This window comes from Mustela nigripes, chromosome 5 (genome assembly GCF_022355385.1).
Source record: "Mustela nigripes isolate SB6536 chromosome 5, MUSNIG.SB6536, whole genome shotgun sequence".
NCBI classification, from domain to species: domain Eukaryota; kingdom Metazoa; phylum Chordata; class Mammalia; order Carnivora; family Mustelidae; genus Mustela; species Mustela nigripes.
Genome location: NC_081561.1, coordinates 67,322,623 through 67,345,335, shown reverse-complemented (window position 1 = coordinate 67,345,335; position 22,713 = coordinate 67,322,623). Strand labels below are relative to the sequence as shown.

At 33.5% G+C, this 22,713-nt stretch overlaps 1 protein-coding gene across 3 annotated transcripts in view; it reads right to left on the bottom strand.

Moving 5' to 3' along the window:
* Positions 1-2,635: 2,635 nt before the first annotated feature.
* KPNA5 (karyopherin subunit alpha 5) overlaps positions 2,636-22,713 on the bottom strand; it is a 50,260-nt gene continuing 30,182 nt past the window's right edge. The window contains exons 9-15 of one of the 3 annotated variants that reach the window (XM_059400604.1): positions 19,077-19,240; positions 17,156-17,234; positions 14,402-14,527; positions 13,490-13,617; positions 9,359-9,537; positions 5,568-5,759; positions 2,636-4,686 (exon numbers count right to left, since the gene is read on the bottom strand). In XM_059400604.1, coding sequence (XP_059256587.1) covers positions 5,572-5,759; positions 9,359-9,537; positions 13,490-13,617; positions 14,402-14,527; positions 17,156-17,234; positions 19,077-19,240 — 864 coding nt within the window. In that variant the 3' untranslated portion in view covers positions 2,636-4,686; positions 5,568-5,571. Of the gene's footprint in view, positions 5,760-9,358; positions 9,538-13,489; positions 13,618-14,401; positions 14,528-17,155; positions 17,235-19,076; positions 19,241-22,713 lie in introns of all 3 variants that reach the window. The other 2 variants (XM_059400603.1, XM_059400605.1) reach the window with 2 other exon arrangements.

The following is a 22,713-nucleotide window of genomic DNA, read 5'->3' as shown; positions in this document are numbered from 1 at the left end:
AGAAATTTTTTAAAAAAGTGAATGATCTTTGTATAGAAAACTACAAAATTTATTTTTTGAAATACAGTAAGGGAACTCTAAGTAAATGGCAAGCTTTAACTTCTTCATGGATAGTAAGAGTATCATTAAGTTGTTAATTTCTCCAAAATTGTCCTCTACATTAATTTCATCCAAAACCCCTATGGGGCTCTGAACAGAATTTGTGAAGTGAATTCTTTGAGTGAAAATGCAAAGAGCTATGGCATTCCTGAAGAAAAAACAAGATAGCAGACTGCCTTATCAGATAATCACATAGTCACAAAATATAATAGTATACAGCAAAGAAAATGAACCAGATACATGCATCAATGTGAATGAATCTCAAAAAATGTTAACATTGAGCTAAAAAAAAAAAATCACAGAATATGTAAAATATCCCATTTTATATATTTCAAAAACAGGGAAGTGAAACTATTTTAGGGATTCATAAACATGAAATAAAACAATGAGGAAAATCATAGGAATTACAAACACAATCCAGAGTAATGGTTACAAAGGACTGATAATTTAAGTTGGGTGGTGAATATATAGGTGTTTGTTATTCAAACTGTCTTCTTACAATCCTCTTTGTGTATGTTTTATAATAAAACAATTTAAAAGATGGAATGCTCAGAAAATAGTGAGTCATGTCAAAACCCTAAATAAAGTGTATTAAATTTTGTCATGCTATTTTAGCTTTTAAAAACATGTTAACCATAACTGAAAAAGAACAGGACAGATCCCTCAAAAGTAATCTGTAAGTTTAAAATATTCAATTTTTAAATTGAGTATTTTATTTTGGGGCATTACACATTAAATTCCCTCAACTGCCTATAGTCTCCAAATTAAAATGGTTGTGCATTAACTACTGAGCATTCCAAGTTATTTCACGGGGTTGCCCCCAATTGACATTTTAGTTCTGGTGGTGCTTTATAGCCAGTGCAATTATTTGAAAGTCCTTTTTCATAACAGAATGGAAAATTGGAATGTTAAAGTGCTATTGATAATGATATGATGTACATTTCCTAAATAAGCTACTCAAACAAATATAAAAATTATTTAATGTGCTAAAAGGGGGAATCATATGCTCATTGAACTTAGTCAACTCTTTAAATATGAAAGAAAATTAAAGAACTCTTTTTTTTTTTTTAAAAGATTTTATTTATTTATTTGACAGATCACACGTAGGCAGAGAGGCAGGTAGAGAGATAAAGAGGAGGAAGCAGGCTCCCCGCTGAGCAGAGAGCCTGATGGGGGGCTCAATTCCAGGACCCTGGGATCATGACCTGAGCCAAAGTCAGAGGCTTTAACCCACTGAGCCACCCAGGCGCCCCCAAAATTAAAGAACTCTTAATCATAGGAAACAAACAGAGGGCTGCTGGAGGGGAGAGGGTGGAGGGATGGGGTACCTGGGTGGACATTAAGGAGGGCATGTGATGTAATGAGCACTGGGTATTATATAAGACTAATAATCATAGGCCTCTGCCTCTGAAACCAATGATACATTATATGTTAACTGAATTTAAATTAAAAATGTTTAAAAGTTTTTAAAAAAGAACATATATAAAATTGAGCAAACGTATCATTAAAAGATGTACTTGGGAATTTCTGGGGAGGGAATGCCACTGCATATTTGTCTATTGTTTTACTTGTACATTGTATTTTCAGGAATTCATTTGTCACTAGAATTGCAGACTGCTTTATTGAAAGGTACCCTAAAAATAATATCCAATTACTTTCATTATTCTGTGATTAATCTGTTTCAAATACTGAAGGAAAGGAAACCAGGCAAAGCAAAAAACAGAGCAGCAGCAGCGAACAAAAATACTAGTCTAAGGAGGCTTAGGCTTGGCTTCAGTGTGGACCATGTATCCCAGAGTTCATTAATAAATTAAATCAGACATTCCCTCTGATTTCAGTTCATCAGGTTTAAAACTCTACCTCTTAAATAAATGCATTATGTTGCATTAAAATAACAGAAAAGGAAAAAATAATCTCAAAACATGTGCATGTCTGCTAACTGCCAAAGCTTGAAATACAAAGACAAATTTGATGTATAGCACAAGATGTAACTTCTAAAATAAAAGCAACACACTGCTTTATCGGATATGCTACAAACAGCAATCTGACTGGTTTTAGAAAGTGAATGGAATTATAATCAATGAGGGCACCTATTTTTGTTCCATTAGGAGTATACCATCCTAAGTGAGAACAAATGAAATAGAGACATTTACATAAATGCAATTATAAAATAGTATTTTATTATTTTTAATATAGTGCTGTAACATTTCATAATATTGCATACTGCTCAAATGTTGGTTTATTTAGTTAGGGAAGAATATCCTCCCCTCATCCCACTCCCCAATTCGGAATTTGGACACATTATCCTTGTAGAGCCCTACCATATGGGCTCCTAATGTCACATTTTGTAAAACTATTACATTATGTAATGCTATGAACTAAAATGAGTAAAGGTTAACAACAATTACTTTGATTTCAGTTTCACAAAGCAGCCAGTATATTGCTGAATTGAGAACAGCAACAAAAAATCACTAAGACTTTGAATTAGAGTTACCCTTTTCCATAATGCTCCTTAAGAAAAAAAACGAGGCAAAGGTAATGCTTCTTTTAGTCCTTTATTCAACAAATCAACCTTTACCTTGCAAATAAGTTTTACAGTTACCAAATGGTGTTATTTCTGTGCCAGCAGACTTTTTATGTGTTTGTTTTTTTTGTTTTTGTTTTTGTTTTTTTGCTTTCTTGTTCTGGTGCTACCAGTTAAGTGAACAAAATGACATTAAAATTAAAGTTCTAGGAACACATTTCAAAATAAAACCTGTTAAAGAAAACCAGGCTAGTGAGTCAGGTACTTACAAATACATAACAAGTAAGCATAATTGCATAGATTAACTAGTACAAATTCAAATTCAGACAAAATAAAACAATGAATTTAATTAAATAAATGTAAAAGGCTCTTGCAAGTGTTTTCTTTTTTTCCATTAATGTTGCATGCACTTCCCTTTTACAACATGTTTTAATTTTTTTTTGGCACAATTGCTCTTGAATTTAAATATATGTTTTTAGGAGAGCAAGTTAAAAAAAGAGATTTTTTTTTTTTCCATAAGGGTAAGTGAGATTAATGAAAATACATTTTGGAGCATTTAAAATATTTTATTTGAAAAGTGTAGTCATATAAAAAAAAATTTTAGTAACAAAGTATTTGCTAGTCTTGGTTCAATGAAGTCATCAGCATGTCCATAGCTGGTCCCAACTATTAGATAGATACTCACTCCCTCTTGCATTCAAATCTAATCAAATTAATTACCCAAATAACAGATCTAAAAAATTAAATATGAGTCTATATTTAGATGCTTGAAATATGGTCATATTCTGTGTTAGAGATAGATTTTACTGGCAAAATTTAAAAACTGTCTCCTCAAAAATCATTTTATATGTGTGTGGGTATGCACACACATATGTATTATTTTTCCTTCTATAAGAACTATTTTGTTTGAAAGACTTGGCTTATTTATTAATGTGACTACAGGGTCCTCAAAATAAAAGCAGGCACAGCTGGTTAGTTTATGAATTATGCTGGATTATCAAGTTCAATTGATTAGAAAGAGTGGAATACCCTGTCACCTGATACTTAGAACCATCTGTACCACAAAAAAATGTTTATCTCATAAATTCACCATCAATTTGATAATCTTTGATATAACTACCCTGTTCTTTTGACTATACATAACACAAGAGAAAAACTTGTTATACTAAACTTTCTAACTTCCACTACAATAAAAAGGGCACAGATACAATCCTCTACTTAACAATATATAAAAAGGGGTTTGGCAGATACAGTCAGCATTATGGACACCATTTAAACCTGTATTTTATAGCTGTAGGTATTAAGTGTCTTGCCAAAAGCATAGTTTCATGATACATAATTTACAAAGTGTCATACTATTTAAAAGTATTCCTATATACATTTTCTTTTTGTAACATGCCTCTGATTTCCAGCAGAAACATTATAAATGCTATCATAAATGAAATCTTTCTTTACAGAATAGACTATGAATCATATCAAAAATGCTTTAGTTCCCATCTTAAAACAGTTGTATACTAATTTTTAAATAAGTACTTTAGGTATATAATTAGAAGTGTAAATAGCCTGCATATAACTATAAACGAAAAGACTGAGTTCAACAGTACCACAGCTGCTTGGAAAGCTCTACCAAGTACATCACTGTGAAAATAACACACAGACACCATTTACATATGTATCTATAAATAAATATATATATATACTTTTCCTATTGAAACTTTTTTTTAAAAGCTTTATGGTTTGAAGAGGTTTTTGCTGTTAAAACATAAAACATGTACATCATGTTGACCAATCTTATACAAATGTAACTTAATACACTGATTTACAACAAGCAGCAGTATGGCCCTCCAACTATTATGAAAAAAGGAAAAAACAATTCCTAGTACAGATTTCAGCTATATTAAAGAGTCCTTAGCAATTTTCATTAGTGTCATCCTTTAGTGTCCAAACATTAAGTCCATTTAATAAAATTTAACACGTAACAAGGTGATCTCTTCAGGATAATTTTGTCATTCAAGTACCCAAGTTTATTATTACACAGAAAGTGAAACTTTTCAATGACTGCTCTGAAAAAAATCAGAGAAAAGATTACAGTATTATTTTTGCTATGTAGCACTACTTTAGATTCATGATGGCATCTCTATCACGATGCTTATTAAAATGAAGAGTGAAAAAATAATAAAACACTATTTCAAAAATGGTAGCATTTTTGGTCAAAATACAAAATATACTAATATAATAGCATTTACATGTTAAAAACACAAATATTTAAATGTTGTGTAATCATCTTAATGTGTTCAACATGAAGAACAGCTTTTCTCTTCACAATTGCCACATTTTAATTGATTATCAGTACAATACTTCTATGTTCTATAAATAAATTTTACAGGTTTTCTGCTGTAATTTTTTTTTTGCAAAGTATAACCTACAGCACAGTGATTTATAATTTAAGGTAACAGATATTTTCACATTCTAATTTAGCTTTTACACTATTTCATGCTTCTGAAGCTTTTTTGTTTTTGCTTCAAGATAGAGGTAGATTTAGTAGATTGGGCATGTCAGACTTACTGCCAAAATGCAATTATCAGCTGTACTGCCAATGTGCAGTTTCCAAGATGCGAGAAAAAAAACTCAGAACCATTATATATAATACTTTATCGAAGTTCTCCTTTTCAAGCTTAAGTTATTAAATAATTTCATATATATTTAATTGCTCACAAAGTTACAAAAAATAGGTAAGACAATAAAAACACAAATATACGTACACCAAAATAAAAAAACTAAAATGAAAGATTGCATCTGAATGGAAACTTCTTTTGTTTTCTTTTTAAAAGTGCATCAACTTTTCCCTTTTCCTAAGTAAAAACACAGCAAACATTCCTACTGATACTGTAACAAAGAAGAGATCTCTGAAACTATCTTTCATAGCCAGTAATTTTTACCCCACCAAGTTAAAGTTGAAATCCTTCCATTGGTGCTTCCTGCTGCTGAAATACGAACTGTTGCTGACTATCATCCACCTGAGGTACAATGCTGGGGTCATCTTCCTCTACACCAAAGTAATGTTCAATCAGATCAAAAGCCTTTTGGTAAATTTCCTGATTTTCATGGCTTTGCAGAAATTCAATTTTATCCAGACCTGTTTTACATATATATACATATATAAAGAAAACTGTTACTCAAGTTTCATTATATATGTGAACCAAAATAATGAAAACATAGCATTTGTCAGTCTATCATCAATGGGGGTGTTGTTCCTATCTAATTCTTGCACATACTGAGAGCCAACACAATTTATGTCTTAAACTTCAAGAATGACAGCATAAGGCAGTGTGGTAAAAGCACCAGCCTGGGAATCAAGAGATCATAGACTCTACCTTGTTAGCTGTGTGATTTTGACCAAATAACTTTGGTTTCTCTATACTTTAGTTTCTCAATTTTAAAATCAATTTCTCAACTTTAGATTATGTAACTCTACACGTCCTTTCCAGAGTAATTATGTTATTTATTAAAAGCACAAAAAAGGAAAAGCACCAAAACAAACACAAATGAAGAAACAAAAGGTGAGCAAACTAACATACATTCTCTCAGAGATAGAATCCAAGGAGATCAATATGGAATGAGTATTATTTACAAATCCAATATAGCTATTGTATAATATGCCAAAAGTATAACCTATAAGTGAAACTGAAAAAGCCTATTTTTACAAAATTAACAAAATCTAGAGCACTCTATTTTATTGCCTACAAGAAGAAAAATCTACACTTAGTCTGGGTGATGCTGAATATATTTTTCATTTAATTACAGGAAAACCTCTTCAACTGTATCAATGCAGAATAGTACTGAAGTACCAGCCAGAGCAATTAGGCAACAAAAAGAAATTAAAGCCATCTAATTCAAAACGGAAGAAGGGAAACTGTCACCATTTGCATGCTATCATATATAGAAAATCCTAGACTCCACCAAAAACCTTAAAACTAATCAATGAATTCAGTAAAGTAGCAGTCTATAAATAAAATTAGTACAAAAATCTATTGCATTTCTATACATCCATAACAAACTATCAGAAAAAGAAATTAAAAAATAATCCCACTTACAAGTGCATCAAAAAGAATAAACTACCTAGGAATAAATTTAACCAAGGAGGTGAACGACCTGGACATTAAGAACTATAATGAAAGAAATTGAAGACAGTACAAATAAATGGAAAGATATTCTGTGCTAATGGGTTGGAAGAATTAATATTATTAAAATGTCTATTCTACCCAAAACAATCTACAGATTTAATATACTCTGTGTCAAAATTCCAATGGCATTTTTCCAGAAATAGAACAAATAATCCTAAAATAAACATAAATATATTGGAGAGAGAGAGAGCACAGAAGGAGAGTGAGAGGGAGAAGCAGACTCCCCACTGGACAGGGAATCCGATATGTGGCTCGATTCCAGGGCCCCAGGGTCATGACCAGAGCCGAAGGTAGACACTTAATTGACTGAGCCACTCAGGTGCCTCTTTATAGAAGCACACAGAACCCTAAATAGCCAAAAGCAGCTTTAAAAAAAGAACAAAGCTGGAGACATCATACTCTCTGATTTCAAACTGTATTACAAAGCTGTAATAATAAAAACTTACTAGCATAAAAACAGATCGATGGAATAGAGAGCCCAGAAAGAAACCCACATATAAAATCAATTAATTTACTACAAAGAAGCAAAGAATGTAAAATACAATGGGAAAAGGGCAGTCTTTTCAAAAAATGGTGCTGGAAAACTGGACAATCACACACAAAAGAGTGAAACTGGGCCACTAACATACACTGTACACAAAAACTCTGTATACATTACTTGAATGTAAGATCTGAAACCATAAAGTAGAAGAAAACATCAGTGATAAACTTTTGACACTGGTCTTGTCAATATTTTAGAATTGACACCCAAAGCAAATACAACAAAAGTCAAAATAAACAAGTGGGATTACATCAAACTAAAAAAAGCTTCTGCACAGCAAAGGAACCCATCAACAAAATCAACGAAATGAAAAGACAACCTATAGAATAGAGACAATATTTGCAAGTCATATACCTTAAGGAGTTAATGCCCAAAATACATAAAGAACTGAACACCAACTCAACACCCAAAACAAGCAATCTGGCTAAAATATGGGCAGAGGACCTAAACAGAAACTACTCCAAAGAAGACAGATATCCAACAAGCACCTGAAAAGGTGTCCAACGTCAGTAATCATTAGGGAAATTTAAATAAAAACTGCAATGAAAATAATTGCCTCACATCTGTTAGAATGACTATTATCAAAAAGACTAGATATAACAAGTATAGGTAGATGTGAACAAATGAGACCCTGGTGCACTGTTGGTAGGAATGTAAATTGGTGCAGCCACTATGGTAAACAGTACAGAGGTTCTTCAAAAATTAAACTACCCCCAAAAAACAGAACTATCACATAATTTAGCAATTCCACTTCTGGGTATTTATCCAAAGAAAATGCAAACACTAAGTAGAAAAGACATCTGCTATCCCAACGTTCACTGAAGCACTATTTAGGGTGGCTAAGATATGTGAGCAACATAACTGTTTACTGACAAATGAATGGATAAAAAGAAAAAAAAAATGTACACATGTATACGATAAAATATTCAGACATAAAAAAAGAATGTAATCTTGTCGTTTGTGACAACACGGATGGACCTTGATGGCATTATGCTAAATAAAATAAGCCACAGAAAGAAAATAATCTCACACATATGTAAAATCCAAAAACAAACAACAACAAAAAATACCAAGCTCATAGATACAGAGAATGGACTGGTGGTTGCCAGTGGGGAAAGTTGGCAAAATGGGTGAAGGAGGTCAAAAGGTACAAACTTCTAGTAATAAATAAGTCATGGAGAAATAACGTATAGCATGGGCACCAGAGTTAATAATATTGTATTATGTATTTATAAATTGCTAAGAAAGTAAATCTTACAAGTTCTCATCACAAGGAAAACATTTTGTAACTGTATGGTAATGGTTGTTAACTAGACTTACTATGGTGATCATGATAGTTTTACAGCATATACAAACATGGAATCATTATGTTGTATACCTGAGGGCAACTTGTAATATTATATGTCAGTTAAAAAGAAGACTTGACAAAGGGGCACATGCACCTGAATGTTTATAGCAGCAATGTCCACAATAGCCAAACTATGGAAAGAACCTAGATGTCCATCAACAGATGAATGGATCATGAAGATGTGGTATATATACACAATGGAATACTATGCAGCCATCAAAAGAAATGAAATCTTGCCATTTGCGACAACATGGATGGAACTAGAGCGTATCATGCTTAGCGAAATAAGTCAAGCAGAGAAAGACAACTATCATATGATCTCCCTGATATGAGGAAGTGGTGATGCAACATGCGGGCTTAAGTGGGTAGGAGAAGAATCAATGAAACAAGATGGGATTGGGAGGGAGACAAACCATAAGTGACTCTTAATCTCACAAAACAAATTGAGGGTTGCTGGGGGGAGGGGGCTTGGGAGAAGGGGGTGGGGTTGTGGACATTGGGGAGGGTGTGTGCTTTGGTGAGTGCTGTGAAGTGTGTAAACCTGGTGATTTGCGGACCTGTACCCCTGGGGATAAAAATATATGTTTATAAAAAATAAAAAATTAATTAAAAAAAAAAAGAAGACTTGACTGTAATGATACATTTTTGAACTGACTGCTTACCATATGCTTCTTCAATGAGAGCACAGTATGGATTAATGCCTATTCCATTCTGCTTAGATTCTTGTTCTCCAAGACGTAAAATATTTTCAAGTCCATTTAAAGCCACTTGGACTATTTTAGAGTCCATAACAGTCAACAGGTCACAAAGTGGTTTAATGCAACCTAAGGCTACCAAATACCTTCAGAGTAATTTTTAAAAAAGTGGAGGGAAAAAAAAAAAACATTTAGAAAGACTTAAATATTATTTATAGCAAATATTCTTCAGTGAACTGTTCAATAAACAATTAAGAAAAGTATCTTTATACAAACTCGACATTAAAATATTTAAATTTTCACTTACATAGGAACCTGAAAACTTTTTACTCTATTTTCATTTAACATAATTAGCAATAAACGAGATTACAAATATTACAAAAATACACATACAAGTAAATCGTTACTTGGACTGTTTCTGCATGGCATATGAATAGTATTAAGAACAACAGTGGTTTCAAGGTGCTAATATTTAAAGGTGAGTCTATGTGCACATACTAGGGTCATATAGAAGTAGGCAGAAGAGGGATAAGGGATACCTAAATCAAATTTCTCACAAAAACAATCATAGCTGATGCTCTAAAATACCACCTATGTTTCAGAAGCAATACTGAATACTGAATACTACATTATGAATAATTTTAATAAACAATGTTCACAAAGTTATTCCATTCATTTTTTAATACTTTGCTCTTTTCTAGTTTTTATTAGCTCTTTTCCATTCTCTATAATATAAACAAAGTAACTGATTTATTTAGTTGGCAAAAAGTCCATTAAAGCTAAAGAAAAAACACACGTACTTGTTTGAAGCTAGACTGTATGGCTTCAAGTCCCAATTCCACTCATTAGTTGTGTGACTTTGAGTGACTGCTCTATGTCTAAGTTTCTCCATCTTAAAATGGAGATAATAACAGTACCAAGCTCAGACAGTTGCTACAAAAATATAGTTAAGCATTCAATAAAAGTTAATTTCTTTTTTTCTTTTTTCCAAAGATTTTATTTATTTATTCTACAGAGACACAGTGAGAGAGGAACAGAAGCAAGGGGAGAGGGAGAAGGAGAAGCAGGCTTCCCGCTGAGCAGGTATCCTGATGCAGAGCTCAATCCCAGGCCCTGGGATCATGAACTGAGCTGAAGACAGACACTTAATGACTGAGCCACCCAGGTACCCCTAAAAGTTAGTTTCTACTCTTTTTTTTTTTAATTACATACCTTCACTAGAGCACTCAATTGCCATATACTATAGCTAATCGATATATTTGTTGATTGAATATTTCTTAGAGGTATGAAGTTAAAGGACATAAAATACATGAAGGTATCGGATACACCCTTGGCATTTAATAACTGAAATGACTTAGCACAACAACTGGCAATATGAGACATTCAATAAATATTAGTGGTATGCATGCTGAAACTAATTTGTAATCAAGATCTCCTCCCATATATGTAGAATTAATGAAATGATGAAAATGGTAAGAAGAAATAATGATCTCAGTTTGGACACTCGATTCACACCAATAAATTTAAGTAATAATATATGGACTAGACATAATAATGAAAATAATTAAACAAAGAAACTTTGGTTCCCAAAGAAGATAAAAATAATATTAGCTGATAAAAAAAAAAAATGAGAGCCGACCCTGTACACACTGTTGGTGGGAAATGCAAGCTGGTGCAACCACTCTGGAAAACAGCATGGAGGTTCCTCAAAAAGTTGAAAATAGAGTTACCATATGACCCAGCAATCGCACTACTGGGTATTTACCCTAAAGATACCAAATGTAGTGATCTGAAGGGGTACGTGCACCCAAATGTTTATAGCAGCAATGTCCACGATATCCAAACTATGGAAAGAACCTAGATGTCCATCAACAGATGAATGGATAAAGAAGATGTGGTACAGATATACAATGGAATACTATGCAGCCATCAAAAGAAATGAAATCTTGTTATTTGTGACGACATGGGTGGAACTAGAGGGTATTATGCTTAGCAAAATAAGTCAATCAGAGAAAGACAATTATCATATGATCTCCCTGATATGAGGAAGTGGAGAGGCAATGTGGGGGGTTTGGGAGGAAAGGAATAAATGAAACAAGATGGGATTAGGAGGGAGTCAAACCAGAAGAGACTCTTAATCTCACCAAACAAACTGAGGGTTGCCGGGGGGAAGGAGGTAAGGAGAGGGTGGTGGGGTTATGGACACTGGGGAGGGTATGTGCTATGGTGAGTGCTGTGATGTGTAAACCTGGCGATTCACAGACCTGTACCCCTGGGGCTAATAATACATTATATGTTAATAAAAAAATTAAAAAATTAAAAAAAAATGCAAGCTAGAACAAGGGGAAGACCTTGTTTTATTATTCTTTATATTCATAACATAATGAGATGGAAATGTAATAGAAAGAGGTAGAATGGAAGAGATGTTATCAATATATAAAAATATAAATCTTAGACACAAGATAATAGCACAAACGAAGGCAATAAGGCAAAGCTGTCACAACAGGTTATCTCAAAATCCTCTCAGCAATTTGTAAAATAGCTAGCAGCTGCCTTATTTTATAAATTAAGACATAAATTAAATATTCATTAGAAAATACTTCCTAAACAGTCACTTCAAGAAACCCAAAGAGTCCTAAATTTCACAGACAAATCCATAGAACAAGAAGATTCTGTTCTGTAGGAAGTCAGGCTTTTATGCAAGTGCAAAGTAGAACCTTGTTATGGGGCAAAAGAGAGTAAAAAGCACAAGATAAAAAGAAATTTAGGAATCAATTCTGATCATAAAAGTTGTGAAGATTACAAATAACAATGATAATATTAGCTAATCTTAGTAGAGAACTTAATGTTTAGGTACCACGTTAAGTGCTTTAAATGTATGAATCCCAGGGTGCCTGGGTGGCTCAGTGGGTTAAGGCCTCTGCCTTTGGCTCAGGTCATGATCCCAGGGTCCTGGGATCAAGACCTGCGTTGGGCTCTCTGCTCGGCAGAGAGCCTGCTTCCTCCTCTCTCTCTGCCTGCCTCTCTGCCTATTTGTGATCTCTGTCAGGTAAATAAATAAAATCTTTAAAAAAAATAAATAAATAAATAAAAAATTAAAAAATGTATGAATCTCATTTAATTATCAGGAGACTACCATAAGGTATTATCTGTTATCAAATTCACTTAAAAAATGAAGAAACTGGGGTGCCTGGGTGGCTCAGTGGGTTAAACTTCTGCCTTCAGCTCAGGTCATGATCTCAGGGTCCTGGGGTCGAGCCCCACATTGGGCTCTCTGCTCAGCAGGGAGCCTGCTTCCCCCCCCCTCTCTCTGCCTGCTTCTCTGCCTACTTGTGATCTCTATCTGTCAAATAAATAAATAAAATCTTTAAAAAAAAAAAAAGAAGAAGAAACTGTGGATCAGACAGGTAAAATGACTTTGTCAAAGCCATACAACTTTTACTGAAAAAACAGGATTTGAAAGCAGCCTGACTTCAAAGCCCATGTACCTAGTATTTATGTTGTTAATAAAAGAAACAAGTAAACAAACAACAAAAGGCCTATCAAAAAAGCTACTGTGAAAGAAAAAAAAGAAAATAATTATAGGGAAAGAAAAGATACCATCCACAGGTAAGGCTAACAACTGACTAGGAAAACATTATTATAAAAACAAATGTCTATTTCAGTATTACCTTTTATTTTATTTTTAAAAATTATTTTAAATAAGTGGATGTTCAAATTCATTAGCCATTTCTATATAATACAGTTATATGCATGTGACTCTAATAGTATAAAAAAATATTTAGTGTCCATTAGAGTATATTTTGCAAATTAATATAAACTATTCTTTTTCAGATTTTTAGTCTCTGATTTTTCATAAATAGTCTGCCAAGGCAAGTGATGTTAACTATCCTTTACTGAAAAACATTAAAAACAAAAAACTACTGTGAATGAATAATATAACTGATATAACAAATGCTTTCATTTAACATTAAAAATGCATTTTAAATTGACTTAGAAATAATACTTTAGTTTCATCAACAAATAAAAAGTATATAGTACTTTATTTTATTCCATGTGCATTTAAAAAATTAAATATAAAAAAACCCTGTATCACACCTTATTTGTTCTGGAGTACCTCCTGATGTTGCATTAGTTATAGCCCAAGCTGCTTCTTTCCTGGTGCGAAACTCTGCTTTCTGAAGAATCTCAATCAAAACAGGAAAAATATTTGCATCTATAACAGCCTGAGGAGGAAAAATGATACAACATAAACAGTCCCAATGCTATTTTTAAAATGTTATAAGTAGAGAAAATATAAGACCCATTGGCTTTAAAATGACTATTTGGAAATAACTTTGGAAATCTTTCTAATCTTCCAACAAACTTTCACATACTTTCAAGACTGGAAAAAATATTAACAGAACATTAATTTAAATATGATAAAGCTTAGTTGGTTAAGGGTCTGCCTTGGCTCAGGTCATGATCCCAGAGACCTGGGACTGAGCCCCACATCCTGCTCCCCGCAAAACGGGGAGCCTGCTTCTCCCTCTGTCCTTCACCCCAATCACATTCTCTCTCACTCACTTTATTATTAAATAAATAAATAAAATCATAAAAAAAAAATAAGATGATAAAGCACAAGGTAAATACTTGATCAAAATGGATAGGTAATTTTTGACTCAAGAAGCCTGATAAGACCCTAATAAATCATTACTTAAAAGTTGAGAGGAAGGGTCATTACCAAGCTTATTTAAAACTAATAAAAATCAATCCCTTTTTAAGACCAGCCTTATACATGCAACACTGTGGGCAGTTTTATACACACACATACACAATTCCTCACTAGATTACTATAAATGAATGTTGTTATTTTAGAGGAGAAAAGACCATTTTCTGTAAAATACTTTTCAAGAATTTTTTTTAAGTTACTCACTAAAAAAAAAAAAAAAAAATCATTCATAAAATGCTGACTTTTGTCCAAACTGACTTAAGAGATCTTGCTGTTTTCTTAGATCTGGAAGGATTTACCTGAATCTGAGCTCTATTTCCAGCAGTGATGTTAGAAACAGTCCAGCAGGCTTCTTTTCTGATTGATTCCTTTGGGCTACTCAACAAGTGTAAGAGACATGGTAATGCAGAGCAATTCAAAATTACCTGAAACAGAAATCAGGAATGGTAACAAAGTCTTATAGCAAAAAACTACACAACGATAGGCGAATGATTTACAGAAATACAAAAATCACTCTTGAAAAACTAAATTAAGAAAAAAGAAATTCATCTCAAAGTAAAACTTAAGTGCTCGCTACCTTCTACTCTCCCACTTCACCAAACATGCTGCATTAAAGTGCTCTGTCAAACCACTAAAATGAGAATAAGCAGGACACTGAGAAGTGTGTCCCTCATATTTATGAATACACTCAAGAATTCAACTGATACGACACTTCAAGAGAGATTTAGTGACTGATCACGATCCAACCTCTAGTTTAACCAAATGAAATAGAAAAAAAAAAAATCAAAAATTTTCAAAGTACCTGAACTCAGAATAGGTAAGAAACCTCAATGTACAGAATAAGTCAATTTTTTCATTCAACTTTTTTTTTACTGTTCTGCTTTTCTTTCAGAACATACTAAAGAAGTACGCTCTGAGCAGAGAAAGACAATTATATGGTTTTACTTGTATGTGGAACATAAGGAATAGCATGGAGGACATCAGGAGAAGGAAGGGAAAGATGGAGGGGATTTTGGAACTCAGAGCGGGGGATGAACCATGACAGGCTATGGACTCCTCTGGGAAACAAACTGAGGGTTTCAGAGGGGAGGAAGGTGAGGGGAATGGGTTAGCCTGGTGATGGGTATTAAGGAGGGCACAGACTGCACGGAGCACTGGGTGTTAAACACAAACAATGAATCATGGAACACTACATCAAAAACTAATGATGTACTATTTGGTAACTAACAAAACATAATAAAATTTTTACAAATTTTTAAAAATGTAAATTAAAGTGAAAGTAAAAAATTAAAATACTTTGTTTTTTAAAAAAATAAAATAAAATTTCAAATATAGGGAGTGCCTGGGTGACACAGTTGGTTAGGGATCCAAAACCAAGGTTTTGGTTCAGGTCAAAATCTCAGGATTGTGGAGACTGGGTCCCGAGTTTGGCTCCACGCTCAGTGAAGAGTGTGCTTGTCCCTCTACCTCCCGCTCTGTCCCTACCTTCACTGCTAATGTGTGCTCTCACTTTCTCTTAAATAAATAAATAAATAAATAAAATCTTTAAAAAAAAAAAAAAAGGAAGTATGTTCTACTTTGTTCCTTTACATCTTTACACTCTTCCTTCCACAGCATAATTCATTATGTTCCTATTTTCAGAATACCCACAAGATTTACATTAAATTTACTTGCTGACGAATGTATGAAGCAGTGTACCAAAATTCTGCTGAAAAGTGTTATGTTTAAAAGGGCATTCTCATTTAAAGAGCTATTTTAAATTAATAACTATCAATTACTAAGGATCAACTGTTTAATAACTAATATACCTAAATAGGACTTGAAAAGATTAAATGTGAAAGATAACATGTAAATTAAAATAAAGTTTAAGTTATGGTGGCAAACAAAGGAGAATCTAATGTGTTACAGAGTTTGAGTTCCTATCTTCAAGAAAGATTGCTCCAGATCTAAGTCAATTGTCATCACACCTTTTCTGGTATCTCACTATTCTCCAAAAGACAGACAGACACACACACACATAGTTACAAATCTGGAAAATTGGAAAATATTTCCTTGCTATCTTTTCTTCCATTCTCGTAATCTAGGTCTTCAATCTGCTATAAAAGGTTGGGGTACCAGGTGGTGGGTATTATAGAGGGCACGGATTGCATGGAGCACTGGGTGTGGTGAAAAAATAATGAATACTGTTATGCTGAAAATAAATAAATTTAATTAAAAAAAGATTAAATGTAATAAAACTCAAAAAAAAAAAAAAGGGCCCTCCTATTTCCAACCAACTCCATGCTTAAACTATAATCAATCACCATTTCACCAACAGGTTCTTCTCCAGTCAAGATTAATGTCTCTTAAATACAACTCACACGGGGCACCTGGGTGGCTCAGTGGGTTAAGCCTCTGCTTTCAGCTCAGGTCATGATCTCAGGGTCCTGGGATCAAGCCCTGCATCCAGCTCTCTGCTCAGCAGGGAGCCTGCTTCCCCCTCTCTCTCTGCCTGCCTCTCTGCCTACTTGTGATCTCTCTGTCAAATGAATAAAATCTTAAAAAAAAAAAAAATACAACTCACATATGTCTGCTTCTACACCTATGATCACATAAATCTCTTCTAGTTTACTTAAATTCTTCCCCAACTTAAGGATATAGCTTTAGTTACAACTTCTTTATGGAATCTACAAAGATTTCTCAGCACAGTGATTTCTTTTTTAAAGTTCTATAGCATTTACTGACCAATCAGTTCTCAAGAAACATACACTGATAAGTAATTTGCTTTGCTTTAATATATATTTTCTCCTCAATTTTATTTTAAGTCCCTCAAGAGCCATCCTACTATTTTGTACTTCTTTGTATTGATATAGATCTAGGACAGTGCTTTCACATATAGCTCTTCAAGGCTGATCTTGATTATCAAGAATATGCTTACTGTCACATTATAGATGCTTATATAATTATGGTAGTGCTAAAGTCTTGATTAATATGTAAACCAAGTAGTATGAAACTAAATAAATTTCTTAAAATCCATTATCTTAACAATTTATCATATTAAAGTCTGAACTCACCTGTGTTTGAATATCATCACCAGTCACAATATTACCAACTGCTCTTAATGCAGGCGATACAACTTTATAATCATTATGCCTAAAAATAATAAAAATATGAACTTAAATACTATGCAAGAGTTAAAATTTACAAAAGAATTGCAAAAATAATACAAAATAGTCCTATATATCTTTACCCAGAGATCCCACTCAAGTTTCACTAATTATGCCAGTAATACTTCTGTAATAGAGAATCTAATCCAGGCTTCTGTATTATACCCAGTTGTTATGTCTCTAGTCTCTTTTAATTAAAAAGTTTCTATTTTTTTCTTTATTTCATGATTTTGGCATTTATAATGATCATAAAGCAATTATAGGTTTTGTCCAACGTTTCCTCATGATTAAGATACAAATTATATACTCTTAGTTAGGATATCACAAATGCAACCATCTTTTCAATACCTAGGATAGCATCTGATACCTGTTTTGTCCACAATAGTGGCACTGAATTCCAGTCACTTAAAATGGTGTCGGTCAGATTTCTCCACTTCAATATACTGTTTTTCCCTTTATAATTAATATTTTTGAGAGGATATACTTTTAGACTATGTTAAATCCCATTCCTTAAGCCTCTTTCACCAATGACTACTTTCACCACCTCTTGATGTGTATTGTCTGAATTATCAATATTGTTTGTTGCCAATGATAATTTTGTAATACCATCATTCCCAACTACATGCTTTTCAGTCTATCTATTGATCTATCTACTTATTTTAGCGGGGCTCATGAATTCCTATTTTATTCAATGCTATAACATATTATTATAATTTATTTTAATGCTCAAATCATCTGAAGCTTGGAAGTTAGAACAGCAGAAGTCCCTGCAAGCGGGTTTTTTGTGTTCTTTTGATAGTTCTTCACTCTTTAAGCACTTACTACTTCCAGGTTCATCTTATTTTTTCTCAATCCCAGCCCTAGAATCAGCCATTTGTCCAAGAATTTTGGTTCCTGTTAATGAAGAGTAGCATTTAAAAACCAAGACCTGGTGTGTTCAGCTTTTTAGTATAGATGTGTCACTATTCCCATGCCCTTTAAGAGGACATATACACACACATACACACACTTATTTCTACATCTATCTCTTTATGTTGAAAGCCATGAGTTCACATTCTCCAGTTCTAATCTAATACCACTAGATTATTCTGGCTTTCCTCCTTTCCATATTTATATCTCTATTCTCTTAGAATAAGAAACTGGCTTCTGATCCAGCTAGGCTGTTATCCATCATGTGTTGCTCCAGCTTGCTTGTTATGCTGCTCTAGTGGGTGCCATCCTCAAGCTTGAGCCCTGATCCCCCCATTGAACCTGCCTGCCTACCCTTCTCAGATGTTGTCTTTGGAGTAGAGCCACAACTCCTTCTCAGACCTCTCTTCTTTGTGCCATCTGCTTCATTTGAGCCTACCTAATGGCTTTTTGACAAAAGGAAGTAGTATAAAGTCTTTTTAAAGAAAAAAGATCATTTTAAAACAAATTATAAGTTTTTAACTTCTTTTATAAAAAATATGTTCTTTTTAAAGAAGGTAGCAATAATAGTCTAGCAAGTGGACTTTTACAGCAATTAGTTACTTAGTGAACAATTACAGTTACTGTAATGAACAATTAACTAGATTACTGGTTCTGTACAAGCATTCCATATATACCTGTTGAATTAAGTCCCTGCCAGTCATAAAAAGATTAAAACCAGTGAAATACATCCACAAAATGATAGTTCCAATTAAGGATGGGATACAAATTTAAGAGGGTCAACTCTTCACATTATAGCTGTTCTGAAAAATGAGGCTGATGGCTTTTCAATACTTCCTGAAGATAGTCACTTTTAAGATCTTTATAAGGCCATTACTCTAACTGCTAAATTTAATACACAATCATAAATTATAGTTACATCAAAAGTTCCACCAATCTTCGACAGACTCCAGAATCAATGACTGCTTGAATTTTATCATTGGGTCCATCAGAAAGATAAGAAAGGGCCCAGCATACATCTGCTAATACATCTGGGTCACTGCTGAACAACAATCGTGACAAGACATTTAAGCAAGGTGAAACCTGGAAGAAAAGAAAAGAGCCAATATTTAACAATTTTCTCTGTTTAAGACCAAATTTCTTTAGGAAAAATATAGAATCCCATTTTAAAATAAAAATTCAATGCTATAAAAATGCCGGAAAAATTGAAATGTTCTATTGTCTTAAAAAATAATGATCGTATACGAGAACATGTAACTGATTTTTTCCAATTAATCTTTTTTTTTAAAAGATTTATTTATTTTAGAGAGAGACAGCACAAATGAGCTGGGGGAGGGAAAGAGGGAGAAAGAGAAGGGAAGCAGACTCCCCACAGAGCAGGGAGCTCAATGCAGGGCTTGATCCCAGGACCCTGAGATTATGATCTGAGCTGAAACCAAGAACTGGATGCTTAACCAACTGAGCCGCCCAGGAGCCCCTCCAATTAATCTTACATTAGATATGTGTAATTTAAAACTTTTTTAAGAGTAACGAAATACATGTTTGAGATCCCCTATCTTTAAATCACACACATAACACACCCAAAAAAGGCATACCAAAATTAAGAGAAGTAAAAATGTTTTAGTTAACTAAAAATGTTTCATTTTTTAAGTGTTTAATATGATCATGAAATATGATCTAACTGAAATAAACCTCACCCTACTCATTACATGTACATTACTAGAAACAAATCTAATAATCATTTGAGGACTAAAGGTGTAGAAAATACAAAAAGAAATCTGAAAGGTTTTTAAACGAAAGTCACTAATAAACTGTACTTCTTAAGGTACTGAAACCCTGAATTTTTAATTACAAAAAAGAAAAACCACATACATGACAAGAAATTTTAATCTCTCTAGCATTAATATTACAACTACTTAGTTGTGAAATGAGCATATCACTTCACCTCTCTGAGACTCAGTTTCCAAATCTGTGACACAAAGGCTGAATTAGAGAAATTCTATGATCCTTCCTTTCTCAAACTAGACAGTCCTAGATTCACTAGCTGTATGACCATGGGCAAATTATTCTAATATTTCTGAAACACAATTTCTTCACTTACAAAACAGGGATTAAACAATATTGTTAAATTACTAAAAATGCATGTAGCATCTTAGAACAGTGTCTGACATACAGTAAGCACAGACATACTAGCTCTTTTTATTGCCATGATCAGTATTGATTCTACTACAATCCTTAAAGTTTTTTCAAAGAGGTTTTTTTTTTTAAGATTTTTATTTATTTATTTGACAGAGAGAAAGAAATGGCACAATCAGGGGGAGCAGCAGGCAGAGGCAGAGGGTGAAGTATGGGATCATGACCTGAGCCAAAGTCAGATGCTTAACCAACTAAACTACCCAGCTGTCCCATTTTTTAATTTTTTTTTAAGATTTTATTTATTGGACAGAGATCACAACTAGGCAGAGAAGCAGAGAGAGAGGAGAAAGCAGGCTCCCTGCTGAGCAGAGAGTCCGATGTGGGGCTTGATCCCAGGACCCTGGGATCATGACCTGAGCCGAAGGCAGAGCCACTGAGCCACCCAGGCACCCCCTGGTTTTTTTTTTTTTTTAACAGCAACCTAAAGTATACCTCAGATAAGAGCTGTATATGAAATTTAGATATACCACAAATAAAGAGTAATGACAACTTTTTTAAGGTTCTAGTACTTAAGATAAATTTTCTCTTTACCTCTGCTTTAAAGATTGCCGGTACATAAACTATAACCTTCTAAAAATACTTATCTATCTTTTCACTGGGCCCTTCTGTCAGGATGACACTAGGGCCCATGAACAAAAAAAAAGGTTGCTTTTTTAAAAATATTTTGTAATAGATGTGCTTGTAAGTTAATAAAACAAATCTGTACAACTGGATCCTTTCCAAACAATCATGCCTTCACGCTTGTCAATGACCTCCTCCTTCCTTGAAGAGAAATGTGAGAATCATTTTTTTAAAGCAAATAGAAATTTTTGAGTTAAAAAATAAGCATACAGATCTGTATCTTTTTACTGATTTAAAAAACAAAGCACTACAGATTTCTAGTTTTAAGGGAGCAAAATAAAACCATTTCTGACCCACAGTCTTCTCAGAAACAAGGAAAAGAAGAAAGTGAAATATAAATCCCATTTCTAAGTAATATAGCAGACATCTGTAATCATGCCCACAATATATTGTGGACAGGATTATGAGAAGAGAAAGGGGATACCTCAATGCCTGGAGAGGGAACTACCAAAAAGAAGAAAGCTAATTTAAAAAAAAAAAAAAGAAGAAGAAAGCTAATTTATCCTGCAACAATCACTTCAAAGAGCCTAAAGAATCAAAAGTGCCAGTTATCACAGAGGGCACAGAAGAGGAATGGTGCTAAAACAGAAAGAAACGTTAAAAGGTTAAAGGAGAAACAAGTTAGACTATAGGTAGGTGTCTAATATTCTTAATGCTACCAAAGACTAGAGGTTTATTTTAAGGAACTGAAAAACGAAAAGTGAACTATAGAAACTGAACTTTGGGGTATCAGATATAGAGTTTGAAATAAAGCATGAGACCAGAAATTACAGATTAAGTAAAAGTTTGTATACTGACGGATGAAAGCCTCTAGTCCTCCTCTAATGTCCAGCTCGCCCCTCTCCAGTAGTATTATCTGTTCTACACTTCAACCCAATCTATTTACTTTCCAGCAGAAGACTGGAAAATCTGTCTCTGGAGAAACGAATGGTCTCAGAAAATACAGAAATTTTGAGTTCCTCATAGAAAACATGGTTTTGCTGCCCAATTATTCTATAATGAAGCCCAAGAAATGACGAATCTAAACACTCGCCTCTCTATCTATTTTTCATTTTAGCTTTTAGTGTCTGCCTCCTAAGTATGTCCAGAGTGCCCAGGATCACCAGTTATGTGAAATTTCCCAGTAAAAAAGAGACTAAGACAAAAAAACCATAAATAAAATAAAAACATACAGAGAAGCAGACACCAGAAAAAAGAAAACATCAAAAAAAATTATAAATCCTCAGGTAGATAATCTGCTGAGTCCATAAAAAAAGCTGTAACACCGATACAGAAAAATTCCACCTAAAGATGAGTAATCTGAGAACAAAAGAAATCCTTGAAAATTATTGTGAAAATAAAAATTTCAAAAAAATGTGAATAAAATATCTCATAGAAAATCACAGAAAAGTTATTTAAAAAAGTCTTAAGCCTTATTAATATAAATTACAGTAAGTTTGGAATACATAAATAACCAAAAAGAGTCAACGATTCCTAACTGAGGAGTTTATATTTTAGTGGAAGAAAGATTTTTTAAAAAATTAAATGTATAAAACTTTTTTTAAAAGATTTATTTGTTTGACAGACAGAGATCACAAGTAGGCAGAGAGGCAGGCAGAGAGAGAGAGGGGGAAGCAGGCTCCCTGCTGAGCAGAGAGCCTGATGCAGGGCTCGATCCCAGGACCCTGAGATCATGACCTGAGCTGAAGGCAAAGGCTTAACCAACTGAGCCACCCAGGTGCCCCATATAATACATTTTT